At 38.7% G+C, this 15,388-nt stretch overlaps 1 protein-coding gene and 1 long non-coding RNA gene across 2 annotated transcripts in view; one reads left to right on the plus strand and one right to left on the minus strand.

The window, feature by feature from the left end:
* The window catches only part of PAPOLG (poly(A) polymerase gamma), a 29,637-nt gene extending 18,780 nt beyond the window's left edge, over positions 1-10,857 (minus strand). Inside the window, exons 1-6 of the mRNA XM_014839316.3 lie at positions 10,575-10,857; positions 7,487-7,648; positions 5,951-6,017; positions 1,977-2,058; positions 1,633-1,742; positions 540-593 (exon numbers count right to left, since the gene is read on the minus strand). Of these exons, the coding sequence (XP_014694802.1) occupies positions 540-593; positions 1,633-1,742; positions 1,977-2,058; positions 5,951-6,017; positions 7,487-7,648; positions 10,575-10,591 (492 nt within the window). The 5' untranslated portion in view covers positions 10,592-10,857. The remainder of the gene's footprint in view (positions 1-539; positions 594-1,632; positions 1,743-1,976; positions 2,059-5,950; positions 6,018-7,486; positions 7,649-10,574) is intronic.
* The window catches only part of LOC123286602 (uncharacterized), a 53,675-nt gene continuing 48,545 nt past the window's right edge, over positions 10,259-15,388 (plus strand). The window contains exon 1 of the long non-coding RNA XR_006529173.2: positions 10,259-10,396. This is a non-coding gene — a long non-coding RNA (uncharacterized lncRNA). The remainder of the gene's footprint in view (positions 10,397-15,388) is intronic.

Genomic DNA, 15,388 nt, shown 5'->3' on the forward strand with positions numbered 1-15,388 from the left:
TTCCAAGATGATAAGGACAGAACATCTCAGAAATCCAAATCTATTTAGAAAAGATTTAGGCAACTAGGGGTGACTGGGTTTCAATCAGTCACAAGTATAGAAACCAAACAAACAAAATGCAAAACAAATATTAACTCCCAAGGAAGCAAAATGCCACACAGAAAAGAATGGTAATCTAGTATACTTTGTGCTTAGCTTTGAATATTATATATAAGATTATAATAATGTAAACACTGAATACTGCATCAACCAAACTTATAACAATATAAGTATTTTAGGAGATTATGGGAAGGAGAAGGGTGTGTATAAAAATCATGGAGGTAGGAATGAAGGTTGGTTCATTTCCCATGGTGAGAAGTCAGTAGATATAGGAGGGAGGTAGGTGAGGGACCATTTAGACTATTTGATTCTTTAAAATACGTGCCTGTATAAGTCTGATGTTAAAAAAACAAAACTAAACAGAAAAACCCACGACAACTAAAAAAGCCCTATGAGTTAGACAGTTCAATTGGAAAGTCATAAAAATATTAAACACTTACTTCAATTCCATCAAATTCAAATTTTATAACAGGTACAAAAGCATCTTCTACAGCCTGTAAAAGAGGAAAACAATAACAATACACAAGGTGTAATCTTTTCTCTATCGTTCCTAACTGCCAATAAAGTGAATACATTTGCTCCTGACTTGTATTTTAACTCAACAGAAAAAATGAAAATGTTCTTGGTCTCACATTTTAGGTAAGTCAGCACTTGTACTCTGTGACTGTTACTTAAGATACACAAAATGTATATGAGAGCAGTTATCTAACTTATTAACCTCCTAAAAATATTCAGCAGAAACTGGCAGGCAGAACTGCTGTAAATAACAGTTACAAAGAGCACTAGTGTTAGAAATTAAAATGTAATCAGAGCTCATGAGTAATCTATCAAAAAAATATAGTTAATATAGTTTGGATTTAGGAGAAATGAGGTCTTTCTGAGCCTTCCTTAATTAATCCCCCAACCTAACAAATTTTCAGCCTCCTCCATTTCCAGACACCCAAATAATGCAGATCCTTTAAACTTCACCTTATCCTAGCACTTCAGACTGCATTAAAACTACCTGTTTGTTTAGTTCCCCCAATCCCTCCCTTTCATAAACTACGTGTAGTTCACTATTTTATTTCTGGGGACTATGGCTACTATCTGACAAATCATTGGTGCTAAAATTTTATTTGTTGAATGAATGGCTAGATATACATATATAAAGAGCTACTACTAATTGAACCTTATACCTAATAGCAGCTACCATTTGATATCCATCAACCATTTATCAGATAAAATGGTTTATGTAAATTATCTCATCCAGTCTCAGAAAAACCTTATAAAAAAGTAATTCCTACATCTCCACTTTACAGCTGAGGAAACTGAGGCTCAGGGAGAAGAGGTAACTTGACCAAAATCTAACCTAATATGTGGTAGATTCTAGATTCAAACCCAGGTCTATGTAACTATAAAGCCCCTGTTCTTAATCATTATCCATTAGTTTAACAATGTAACAATTTCTTAAGAAATATTTCAACAGTCATAAGCCCTAGCTTTTACAGCTATTTGTTAACGAGTTCAAAATATTAACTACCAGAGAATACTTACTCTTAAGTTTCTAATGCCATCTTGATGTTTCAATTTTTCAAAAAAAGATTGAAAAAAATCAGATCTCTCCACATGTCTTGGAGCTACACAAAGTGCATCAATGTCAGCTCCTGCAAATCAGCAAGTTTTCTTATCAAGAAGAGTATATTAAGTACGTATTGTATTTTGGTTAAAGTATACACAAACATATGTACAGAAGTACGTAAGATGAGTACAGAAAAATGTTAATGATTAATTCTGAGTAGTGAGATAGGAATTTTTTCTTTTATATTTTCTAATTATGGACAACAAATAAGAGTTTGCTATTGTAAGTTCTTATCAGTAGAACATAGAAAAGCAGTTACCTTTCGTGTGTACTCCAAGCCTATAGGAGCCAAACGTGAAAATTTTACCACCAACAGTAGCCACAACAGATGGTGGGAGATTCTAAAATAAAATAAAGTTAAACAAAAGGCATTCAATTGTTCAAATTATTTAGCATAAAAATTGCCTAAATGCTACTCATATATACTACATTTGTCAACTTTGATAACATGAGATTTGTAAAAGTACTTCAGAGTTTTTTTGGGTGCAGCTTGAAGTAATGAGGGTTAGGGTTAGAGGGAAGACAAAACAAATACACGCACACATCTCCTCTATCTTAAGAAAAACATTTTTTATCACTTGACCCTACTTGTCCCCTCCAATTGCCTGTCTTTGGCTCCATGACTCTCAATAGTCACCAAAGAACTCTTAACTACCACATTAAAATTTCAGCTCTCTACAATACCATACTCTCGACTAGTCCCATCTCCTCTTTAGTTTTAGGGTTTTTTTTGTTTTGTTTTTTTTCGGTGAGGAAGATTTCCCCTGAGCTAACATCTGTTGCCAATCTTCCTCTTTTTGCTTGAGGAAGATTGTTGCTGAGCTAACATTTGCCAATCTTCCTCTATGTTGTATGTGGGATGCTGCCACAGCATGACTGCTGATGAGTGGTGTGTAGGTCCGCTCCCAGGATCTGAACCCGTGAACCCCAGTCCACTGAAGCTGAGCTTGTAAACCTAACCACTATACCACCAGGCCGGACTGACCTCTTTAGTTTTTGTGACAGACGTGCTTAATTTCTTGATTCTAGCTCTGTAACTTTTCTGCAAGAAAGTGGAATCATTCTTGACATGATCTCCTTATGAGAGCTAATCTAACAACTTTAATTAACATGTTTTTGATTGTACCAGAATTATAATGCTACTTTTCACCTCTCTCTAGAGCCAATTCTAACTGTCTATCATATATGTTCACTCAAACATTCTGATTCACTTCAATATTCATGCCTCAAACAAGCAAAAAATTCTTCCTATGATAAACCAGGTGTCCTTCCTGATTTCTCTTTCTGTTCCTCATTTTCCTTACTGCACACACCTACAGTCATTATTATTGTTCTTGGTGTATCGATTCTTAGTTTATATCCCTCACATGTCGCCTCCTTTCTATTTAACTACCACCCCAATTCTAGGTTATTTAATAGTATCATAAGCTACCCTCTTGCCCTTAGTCTTTATTTTCTGTTACTCCACTTTGTATAAAATTCACTGGCCGATGTTCTTAAATTACTCTATTATATAACTCTTCTGCTCAAAACTTGCCATGGCATTCTTCTCTGACTCTTGAGGTTAAGGATCCTTGGGTCTTAAGGATATCTGCAATATGCTGATATGGATCTTTTTTGCCTTGTCTCCTGATTTCCCCTTCTGAAGCTTTAACTGCCAGCATGTTACATAATCTGGTCTCCTTTCCGTTTCATTTGCCATCTTCCCTGCCTTGAATGCTGGCCCATTCTGAGTATCTCAATACCATCTATTTTTCAAAGTTCACACTTCAAGTTCCACCTCTTTCATGAAGCCTTCTCTGATTATCCTCACCTCCATAACAAGCTCTTTTCCCTCTCTGTGCTCCTCTACTATTATTATCTTTAACCTCTTTTATACTATATGTATTAACTTTGTCTAGGGCAAGTAGGTAAGTCCCATGTCTTCAACTACATTTAAATTCCTTGAAGGTGAGAACAGTGTCTACTACTTCTCTTATTTCTCCATAACGCCCAACGCAGGTTGCAAAGAATAATATCTGCTGATTAACTTGAATAAAAGTATCTGTATAACAGGATGTTTGTTACTTTCTCTGTTTAATGGATATTAATGCTTCAAGAGTATCACAAATAATTTTATAGCTAAAAAAGAATCAGTAAACTTATTGATGACCAAGAAGAAGCAAAAGGATAGAGAAGCCAGGACCCTCTAGTTTCCCTTCCTACTTTCAAAGGCATGATTCTTGCATGATTTATAAGAAAGTGATACACTGAATAACAGAGCAAAATATTTTTGCCACAACCAAAGTATTTAAACCAAAATTATTTGATTTGGAGTTCTAGATTGTTTAAAGTTTAAATATCCCAATTGTGTGTAGAATATTCAAGTGATTTTTGGTCTAACTCAAATTCTTCAGATATTTTCCAAACTAAAATATGCATAAATGAAAGGGAATTATAATTGATACAGAAAATGACCAATCACCTTATCTATGCAATGGAAGATGTTAAAACCAATTTAATTTTTTTAATAATTATTTTATTTACTTTGCTTTTTAAAAAAATTGTGGCAGTCTCAAATTTTTAAATGGTTTCATGCCTAAAAATTAAACGGAAACCAGCTACTGGTTTTTGCCGATTAAAGCAGTGATGTGAGTAAAATGGGAGAGAAAGCAACTAAAGTTTTTTAAAAAAAATCTTTGATCACAGAACAGAATTCTACTAGATTTTTAAGCACAAAGAAACTATGCAGTAAGAAAATTAGTAGGAGCATCTCAACAAATTAATCTAGCTTATTTTGCAAATAATAACACTTGACTTATTTTGAATGCATCCCAGAATGGGGTTGGAAGCAAAGACCTTGGCACAATCACAATAGTTGATATACAGACCATGCACAAGAAGTCATAAAGCTCCTTACTCTGATTTTAAAACAATTCTAGCAGGCTGAGTATTTGGTTCGCAGACCCAGAGCAATTATGGGCTGATTAGAGAGGGACAACAGTTTTCCTAACATTTATTCAATGTGTGAGAGCTCTCTCCTGAGGCTGTGCAGGTGAACAAGATAGGTTTTTTTCTTAAGTAGTAGGAGAGAAACAAACATGAACTTTTTTTTTTAATTACTCATGACTAGTATTTCACCTGCTCAGAATTCAACTTACATGAAAACTTCAATTATTGATAAAAGAGGTCAGAAATATACCAGATAGCTGTTTGGCAGCAAAAGTAAACAGATAAAGACCATTTATTTAAACACAATGACTGTAGACTTAGCAGAGTTCTTCATAACCTTATTCAGAGTCCACTGTTTAAAAGAGCCAATTTTAAATATGTATCTCAGGTACAGAAAAATAATAAAAATTGTATAAGAAAGAATTCTAAGAGGTGTTTATCTAATTTCTAAACCCATGCAGATAAGGGGCAGAAAGGAGTTTACAGAGACACTGACTACTGTGAGACATTAACCTTCAGCTAATTGTTGTTAAGGGAAGGATGGGAAAACTCTAACAAACAAACAAAAAACTTAAAATACAACAAATTTGGGCCACTTAGTGAAGAGGCAAATGGTATCACCCAGTTGAACATGACCTACCTCATTTTAGTACAGTAAAATAATAATCATAGTGATGATTCTCAAATGAAAATTCAATTATATTCAAAATATTCTAAGAAAGCAAAAAAAAAAGTACTTGATTTTAGAAGAAAAATAGTTAAGCTACTGGAAGAGAAAACCATTGTATAACTATAAATCAGGGTTTGTAAACTCCTATGTCTCAGGGGCCAGGGAAATGAGGGAAGTACACATAAGAAACACAGAAACTGACTGATAAATGACAGTTGCTGTGCTAGAGAGAGAAGAGAGATGTGGGGGCCATGAGGCACTGGAGGGCAAGAGCCCAATTCCATTCAAGCTTCCTCCTGCTTCGCACAAAGGCAGGCCCAGTGTTGCCAGATTCTGTATTTCACAAGAAGTCTGAAATCTGGCTTTTTAAGTAAAATCTCTTGATATTTAAATTTTTGTCCACTACGTATGAGTTAAACAAGATATTTATGCAGAATTGTAGATAGATATTGGCGACCTCTGAGGGAAATCCTCATTCAGAGACTCAACCCTCAAGACCAATTCATTACCAAGTACACCAAAAAGGCAAGTTTTAATGTAGTTTAGATTATTCTCCACTCCTGCATCTTATTACCAGGACTAATGACCAGGACATAATGAAACTATGAATTTAACGTAGTTTAGAGTCTTACCTTACTCTCACTGACATCGGAAATCCATTCTTTTACTAAATTGTTCAATTTACCAAGAACAACCAGCCTATAATAAAAAATAACATGCTTTAGATTAAAACTAAAAATACAAACTATTCAAAAAAATAATTAAACATATAGGCAGTACCTTTGTGTTGGTGCTAGAATAAAAGCATATTATACACGTGCTAATGCTATCACATCTGTTGATACATGGCACATCTCTTTGGCATTCTTTAGGTCCCTAAGAGTTCCAAAGAGACGATAAATGTAATGATAGTATTTTGGTCTTTGAGCTGTTTTCAAAATTCAAAAAGCCTATTAAAAAATTAAAATTACCTTCAATAAGGCTGCAGAAGCCAACTGAACTGTCAACTTTCTTGGCCTTACTATGGAATAAAATCAATTCAGTGTAGTAATAATAGAGGTTAGCATTCTCTCATTGATAGTCATAGGTTTTTGGATAATTAAAATGGGTAAATTAATTATTTGCTAATTTTTTACAAAATAATATTTCTTAAAAGCAATTTGATATAAAATAAACAAAACTTGCAACCAATGGTATATCCAAATCCACATTAAAAAAAAAGAGAGACGAAAAGCAGAGTTTAGGCATCTCAAAGATAACATAAGAAAAACTTAATTCTTGATCTGTCCAAACTTGCTTCTCCTCAGCCATCCCCAGGTAATGGAATTCCATCCTTCTAGGCGCTGAGACCAAAAACCTTGGAATCATCCTTGACTGTCCCCCTCCCTTTCTCTCTCACACATTCCAGTCATTAAACAATCCTACCTTTAAAATACATCCAGAATTCTACTGCTTCTTATCACCTCCACTGCCACCCGCCTAGTTCCAGCCACCAGCATGTTACTGTAACAGCCTCCTTGCTAGTCTCCCCACTTCTGTTCCTGACCTCTCTTCAGACTATTCTCAATACAGCAGCCAGAGTGCGTTAAAACACAAGCAAATCATGTCAGTTTTCTGCTCAAAACCCTAATAGCTTCCCATTACACTCAGAATAAATGCCAAAACCTTTATAACGGCTTACAAGGTCCTAAGTGACCTTGCCCTCCAAGCTCCTTCCCACCTCACTTTCTTTAAGCCCACATTCCCCTGCTTACTTACTCTGATTCAGACACTCAGGCTACCTTGCTACGTAGTCCTTAAATATACCAGGTACACTCCCATCTCAAGCCTTCCAGCTAGAATGTGCTTCCCTCAAATATCCACATAGGTTTCTCCCTAACCTTCGAAATTTTCCCTCAAATGTCAATGAGCCCTTCCCTGACAATTTCCCCTCTCAGCTTTACTTTTCTCAGCAGCACTTGTCAAGTGTAACATTGTATTTATTTTACTTATTTGGCTAACAGTTAGTCTCCTTCCCTAACCTCCACCCAAAATGTAAGCTCCAGGAGGACCAAGATTTCTCTTCGTCATTTTTGTATCCCTAGACATAGTAAATACTTGAAATATGTCTGTAGAATGGATGATTAAATAATATACTGTAAAATGTTTTGCACTTTTAAATGACACACCTGTGGTTCAATTCTTCCTCATCTTCAAACACTCCAAACGGTTTCATGGCATCAATTAATTTCTGTGTGTAAATATGATCAATTTCTTTTGGACATGCCAAGCTAATTGGAGAGGTGATTCCATAATGCTTTTGTTGACGCTGGCTGTCCAGCATGGTATTTCTGTTCAAGAAAAAGGAAACAGCAGAAAACATGTAAAGTATCATATCATACTGATATACTGAATCTCTCAAACCACTGATTAATTTAGCTACCTTAAAAGTTTACTTAGTACCAACAGTAGGGGTAGGCACTTTTTTTTTTAAGGAAAAAAGGGTATTTTGTGTTTATGTTGATGAAGGGCTATTCATACTGCCTCCAGCTTTCATGGCTAGGATGTCTTTTCAAGCCCAAAGCAGCATTTGTTGGCATCAGGACAAGTGTGCCAACAGCACTCAACTCAAATGCAAAGAGCCTGAATGGGAGCTGGGCCAGGGCCACCTCCACTATACCCTGCAGACTTAAGTCAAGTATCATCTAGATTCAATCGCTGAAAAGCAGGCAGCCACTTGAAAGAAAGCTCTAAGTAAAAACAATGGTTTTCCCCCCATCAGGAAAGAAACAAAAACATCCCATTAGAATGTCCTTCTGAAATATTCTGGTTTTTAAAAAGAAATCACAACTAAATTTGTCCTTGAGAAACCTACACTAACATCCCTTCCTTGAATCAGAGTTTACAGTCCTAACATTTTGTGACTCAGTTAATTGTTCTCTTCATTTAGACTGGTACCCAGACTACTTTCACAATGAATAATTATCAATTCTTTACACTAAATGGCAATCTTTTATAGGATAAAATAAATACAAGGCACCATCCAAAAGATCCTAGCCATCAGGAAATGATAGTCTTGAACAAAGCGCAACAGAATTTCTGAGATTTTGGATGTACAGAGACCAATATTTTCAAAATAAATTTTGGAACCAACATGAGTCGGTAAAACTTTTTATTTTGGAAGAAAAGAAAGTAAAAACAAACATACACACTAACCAACTAATCCTACCATCTATCTTTACCATCCTTTCATGAAGAACCACTAACACCAATAATAAGAATTTAACTTCAAAATAAAGAGCAGTCTTTTAAATGAATAAATTAGCCCTGTAAACAATAACACACAAAAATAGAAGAGTGATTACTTTTGAATTTTAACTGTCAAAACACTGGCCTATCACTACTGAGTTCATACAGTACGGCATGCTCTTTGGCTAAATATTTCATTAGGTAGGGAAGGAGAATCAAATGGAAGATAAAATAGCATATATACCTTCCAAAATGACTCAATGACTCAGAGAAACAAAACGGAAATATCAATACTAGTGACTTTAATTTCCTTCCAGTATTTATTTTACTGCAGAACAAAATTTCAACTAGTTATTTCAAGTTGTAACTTCTTTTTAAAGATTTAGCTTTTTACGAACTCTAAGAGACCTAGAGAGGTGTTTGGTATTGTTTGTGTGTGTTTACATGTGATGATAAATGAACAGGACAAACTGATTAAATATAATCATTAAATTAATCTCAACAATAACCCTGAGAGGCAGGTAATGAATAAGTGCCATTTTACTGTTCAATACCCAAGACTCAAAGGGATAGGAGGAGGAAGAGTCAGAATCTGAACTCCGAAACCCAAGATCTTTCCACCACTCCATTCTCCCTTCCATAACTACTTCAGTTCTGACACTAACCATGATCTTGGCTCCCACTTTCTTCTCTGTATGCTGAAAAAGTTAGCAGTCAAGGTCCCTACAAAGACCAAAATTCCAAATCTGTGTTTCTGAACCCTCCCTCATCTAGATGGGGGGAAAAAAGGGCAAACAACAGAATCCCACATCCTTTCAATCCATCAGTCTCACTTATAGGTAAACACTCTAGAGAAATTCTAGTACAAGTGTACAAGGAGACAGGTACAAGAATGTTCACTGCCACACTGTAACATTAAAAACTTAGAAACAACCTAAAACAGTCACTAATAGGAAAATAACTCAATTAGGGTGTATCCCTACAATGGAATACAATACAGTAGCTAATCTGAATTAATCAGAGCTGAAAATATTAACATGGACAAAGATCAAAGATACTATGTTGCACTAAAGTTGCAGAATGATAAGTGTGATACCAGTTATATAAAGCCTAAAAACAAGTAAAACTATGCCAATTATTATGGACAGATACATATGTAGTAATAGCATTAAAAACCATACAGCAGTAACATCAAATTCACGACTATGGGGAACTCTGCGGAGGGAGGTGAATGGGACCAGAGAAGAGGTAGGAGACTCCTTCATGTATTTGAAATGCTTGATTTTTTTTATAATTAAGCATGTGTACACACAGACATACAGAATGTTATGCTTTGGGAGAGATGGGTGGTGGCTACACAAACGAGGCTTATGTTATTATCTGCATTTTCTGTGTGTTCAAGTTATTTCCTAATAAACCAAAATGTAAGAAGCTACAACAAAATCTTGCCAAGCACGGAAACCGTTTCTGACTTATCAAAATGTGAGCAGGAGGTAAAGACGGGTAGAAGATATATTGCGCGTACGTGGGGAGGCCGGGGGAAGGCGAAAAGACCATAGCCTTTATTAAAGAGAAACCCACGGGCTGGGATAGGTCATTCTCTCCTGAAGATCTGGAGACAGCCGGTCGCGAAGGGAGGAGGGGGAGGTAGGGGGATGGTATTTGCGCCAATGCAGACAGGAGCAGGGACGGGCTCAGACAGCGCTGGGGGCAGGAGAGTGACCGACAATTTCTCCCCACGGACACATGCGCCTCTCTCCCGCCGCATCCTTGTCTGGGGGCGTCCTCGGAGGCGGGACAGCCGGGGACAGAGAGGGACTCCTGGAGCCCCTGAGTCTGTGTAGGGCCAGGTGAGTTGCCCTGCGTAGGGGAGGTGCCCTTGCCGAGTGGCCAGGAGAAGGGAAGGAGACCACCCGAGAGAGCTCTGGGCAGGGTCCGGGGGGCAGGAAACGGAAACGGGGTCCTGGGCCGACCACCCCAGCCCACCCCTCTCCGCCTCGCCCCCAGCCGCCGCCCCCCACCACTTACGCAGACATCTCTTTCATCGCTTCCTGCGTCGCGGCTGCCTCCCCGGCGAGTGTCTTTCGCTCTGCAGTCCTGTTCTTGCTCTCCCCTTCTCCCCCGCTGTCCACTTTCCTCCGGTCGCTTGCAGCTCGCTTGCTCGCTCACTTTCTCACTCACTACGGCCGAGGCATCCAACCGAATAGTGAAAACACCACAAAACCGGCTCTATTTATGACAATACAGCGCGGCCGACGCCAATATGGCGCCGCTTCCCAGCCTGCCTCTCGCCCGCCGCGGCCCCGCCCCTGGAGGCCTGGACCCACCCTCGGCCCCGCCCCCTCCTTCTTTGGGTCCTGGGAGGCTCCGGGCGCCCCGCCCACAGGGACGCCGGCTGTGGCTGCAAACGCGGGTGCGAGGGAGCTTTTGGTCCCCTCCTTTGTCCGTGGAAGTATCAATCCAGGCAAACCACTTGGAAGGTAATTTAGAACATGTTTTTCTGTTTTCTCTAATGAGAGCCTATATCATATATTTTTTAAAAGATCACAAGCTTGCCTAGCAAATACTATTTTAACTCTGAGATTATCCCACATCTTTAATTAGCCAGTCATACGTAGTCAATCCACTGGTTAAGGAGATTATGTCGCGAGAGGGTCACACTCGGGAACGTGTGACTTTACAATTATCCTAGGGAAAAGAAAACTTGTAAATTGGAGGCTAACTGTTCACTTCACCTCTAAATACCGCCCCCTGATTCATGACATGCTGGCAATTAAGTGAGGGAGGTTGAAAGTAATCATAGCAGTTTGCAATAGGAGGAAAAATCCAAGGCAGAATCAAAATATCACACTTTCCAATAGTGGAGATCATGTTCCATGTGAGTGAGGATGAAAGTGGGAAAATACTGATGAATTTAAAAATATTAAAAGGTAGAAATTATTTACAATACTAAATTATTACAAGGAAGACAATGTCAAGAAGCTGCTTTTTCTCGAAATGTGACCCAGAGTCACAGTAAATAGAGGAGATTACTTATAGAATTATTCATTCATTCATTCAAAAATATTTATTGAAAACCTAATCTGTGCCAAGCACTGTTAGGTTCCAGTGATTTAATGGTGCGTGAAGCCAGATGTGCTCTTTAACTTTAGGAAGTTCAGAAACTTGGAGGAGTTTCTGGTGGAGGAGGAAAAATGTACAGAGGTGTTAAAACACAGTATCATCTGTGATATAGACGGGATCAGGGGCTTTAGGGAGGCTTAAAGAGGGCCACCTAAACTTGGGGGGATGCGCAAGAGTGGCTTCCTGGAAGAGGGGATGCTGCCTAAATTAGCAAGATTTGGGAGTAGGGATTGGGTGCACGTGGTAGGGAGAAGGCAAAATCAGTTCCAGGCAGCACAGACTCATAGCTAGCATGGGCTTCAGGGTGAGGGAGACCCAAATTTGAGTTCTAGTTTAGCTACTTGCTAGTTTTATGACCTCAGTAAAATTAACCTTAAAAAGCCCTTTCGTCATCTGTAAAAATGAAAATAATAGGATTGTAAGAGAATAAAATGAGTGTGTATAGCCAATATGAATCTCAGTCCAAAAATTCAGCCATGCAAGAAATATCACTTTATTTTCTAAAACTTAATTTTTGACCCTGAGCTCCTCATTTTTTTGAGCTGTCAGACTAAGACAATCTTGGTTATCCTGGGTATCCTCCCTCCCCAGTTCTTGAGATGGTGCCAAAGTATTGGGGGAGGTAGGGCAGATGGTGTACATCTGGTCCTGGGCCTTGGTAAGTCCACCTCCCTGTCCTCTTGGCACATGGGCCTGGAGGGTCTCTGCCTCCAGGTCTTGTCTGGGGCTCATTGTAAGGGCCGTGGTCTTCTCAGGCCGTATGGACCATAGATCTAGTTCTTCCCGCCTCTCCCCCTCTCCCTTACAGCTTAGGGAATCTTGCCAGTCTGGGAGGCAGAAAGTCTTCTTTCCTCAAGGTTTCTAACCAAGACATTTGTTGCTAACTGTAGAGAGTCTTTTCAGAGTTTAGTCTCGTTTCGGGCCCAAAAGCCATAAAGAGTTGCGGGCTGATTCTGATATCTTCATAGTATAGGGCACTTAGCACGGTGGCCGGCACATAGGACTCAATGAATTTAACTCTTATTTACATTGATTACCGTAAGTCTTCTCTTAGCTTTTTCTCTTTGTTTATGTATTTAATTTTGAAATATTTCTTTTCCTTCCTACCTTTCCCCCCTCTTCTTTTAACTGCTTAGAGTGCTTCGTTTGCTCTTACCTGCTGCAGTAATTTGGAAGGGAAGTGAACTCCGCTTTTAATTCTACTAGTTCAGTGGGATCTTAAAGTGTTTCAAAGGCAGCTTTAAACCCATATTCAACAAATTGTCAAAGTCAATATCAGAACAATACTTTTTTATTCCCTTTTATGTTATTTGTAGTTGGCTCAGTTTTAGTTGTTTTTCTTCCCATTTTCCTCTCTTTGTTAATCTACCTGGGGTTGAAGGCCATTCCCCAACCCCCATTTCAATAAGGACACTTTCTTTCAAGGGAGAGTATATTTTCCCCTTTTGAGGGTCTACATTGTAGCTGTGTTTTTTAAGCTAAAATTTTCCAATTATAAAAATAACCCATGGGGCCAGCCCTGGTGGCCTAGTGGTTAAGTTCAGTGTGCTCTGCTTCAGTGGCCTGGGTTTGGTTCCCTGGTGTGAACCTACGCTGCTCTCTTAGCAGCCATGCCGTGCTGGCAGCCCACATACTAAAAAATAGAGGAAGATTGGCATGGATGTTAGCTCAGGGCAAATCTTCCTCAGCAAAAAAAGTAACCCACACTTGTAAACAAAGAGTGGAAATCTGTCCCTCTCTTCTATTCCTAACTCCAGTTCTGTTCCCCAGGGAACCATTATTAACAGTTGGGTATCTATCCTTCCAGGATTTTTTCAGTGTACCCCAAACCACATATACACATGTACCAGAGGTATTGTTTTTTAATTTTGAAAAGGGATCATACTGTACATTTGCTCTGCTCTTTTTTTTTTTTTTGAGGAAAATTAGCCCTGAGCTAACATCTGCCACCAATCCTCCTCTTTTTGCTGAGGAAGACTGGCCCTGAGCTAACATCCGTGCCCATTTTCCTCTACTTTATATGTGGGATGACTGCCACAGCATGGCTTCACAGGCGGTGCTTAGGTCCACACCTGGGATCCAAACTGGCGAACCCCAGGCTACTGAAGCAGAACATGTGAACTTAACTGCTGCTCTACCAGGCAGGCCTCACTGCTCTTTTGTTTTTTTTAACCTAAACATCATGAGCGTCCTTCCATATCAGTAAATGTTATGGACTGAATTGTGTCCCCCAGATTTCATCTGTTGAAGTTCTAACTCCCAGTACCTCAGAGTGCGACTGCATTTGGAGATAGGGTCTTTAAAGACATAATTAAGTTTAATTGAGGTCGTTAGTGTGGCCCCTACTCCAAAATGACTGGTGTCCTTTTAAGAAGAGGATATTTGGACGCAGATGGGTACAGAGGGAAGACCATGTGAAGGCACTGGGAGAAGACAGCCATCTACAAGCCAAGAGGAGAGGCCTCAGAAGAAGCCAGCCCAGCTGACTCTTCGTTTCAGACTTCTCGCCTCCAGAACTGTGAGAGAATACATTTCTGTTGTTTAGGGCCCCCGCACAGTCTGTGGTGCTTTCTTATGGTGCAGCCCTAGCAGACCAATACAATAAGTGTGCACCTACTTTGTTCTTTTTAACAGTAATATGGTTTTCTTTGTTATAGGTAATCTAAAGTATATTGTCAACTATATTCAACCATTTCCCTTATTGTCTCAAATTTGCTTATGTTATAAATAATGCTATAATAAACATCCTTATACACATATCCTCTCTACTTGTGTTGCTAGTCATTGAACAGATTCTTAATGATGGGATTACTCTGTCAAAGAGTATGTATATATTTATTCCAAATTATCCTCTAAGAAGGTTATACCAATTTACACTCCAGCCAACAATATATATGAGATGGTCTGTTTCCTTGAACCCTCACGAATGCTAGATATTAAAAATCCTTTTGATGCTTATTATAAAGATTATAAACGTGCAGAGAAGTAGAGAGAATAGTATAATAAATCCACTATACCTATCACCTAGATTTAATGATTATTTTAACATTTCGTCATGTTTCGCCTATTTTTTGGTTGAAGTGTTTTTTGTTTTTGTTTTTGTTTTTTTTTTTAAAGATTTTATTTTTTCCTTTTTCTCCCCAAAGCCCCCCCGGTACATAGTTGTATATTCTTGGTTGTGGGTCCTTCTAGTTGTGGTATGTGGGACGCCGCCTCAGCGTGATTTGATGAGCAGTGTCATGTCCACGCCCAGGATTCGAACCAACAAAACACTGGGCCACCTGCAGCGGAGCGCGCGAACTTAACCACTCGGCCACGGGGCCAGCCCCTTGGTTGAAGTGTTTTAAAGTAAATACAGACATCATGACATTTCACTCCTAAATATTTTAATATGCATATCTAAATAAGAACACTTTCTTATATAACCACAATAATATCAACACACTCAAGTTTCCCCGACTTGTCCCCAAAATGTCTTTTCCAGCAAGTTTGTTCACATTAGGATCCAATCAAGAGCCATGATTACATTTGTTTGTTTGGGTCTCTGAAGTGTGTTTTAGTCTAGAACAGACAGCCACTTTCCTGTCCCTCTTCATCTGCCTCTTACACTCCTAGGTTTTTATTTTTCCTATGCCATTGGCTTGGAAAGACCAGCATAGTTGTTCTCTCGAATGTCCCAATTTCTGGATTTATCTGATTGCTTCCTTATGGTATCATTT

This window comes from Equus asinus, chromosome 6 (genome assembly GCF_041296235.1).
Source record: "Equus asinus isolate D_3611 breed Donkey chromosome 6, EquAss-T2T_v2, whole genome shotgun sequence".
NCBI classification, from domain to species: Eukaryota; Metazoa; Chordata; class Mammalia; order Perissodactyla; family Equidae; genus Equus; species Equus asinus.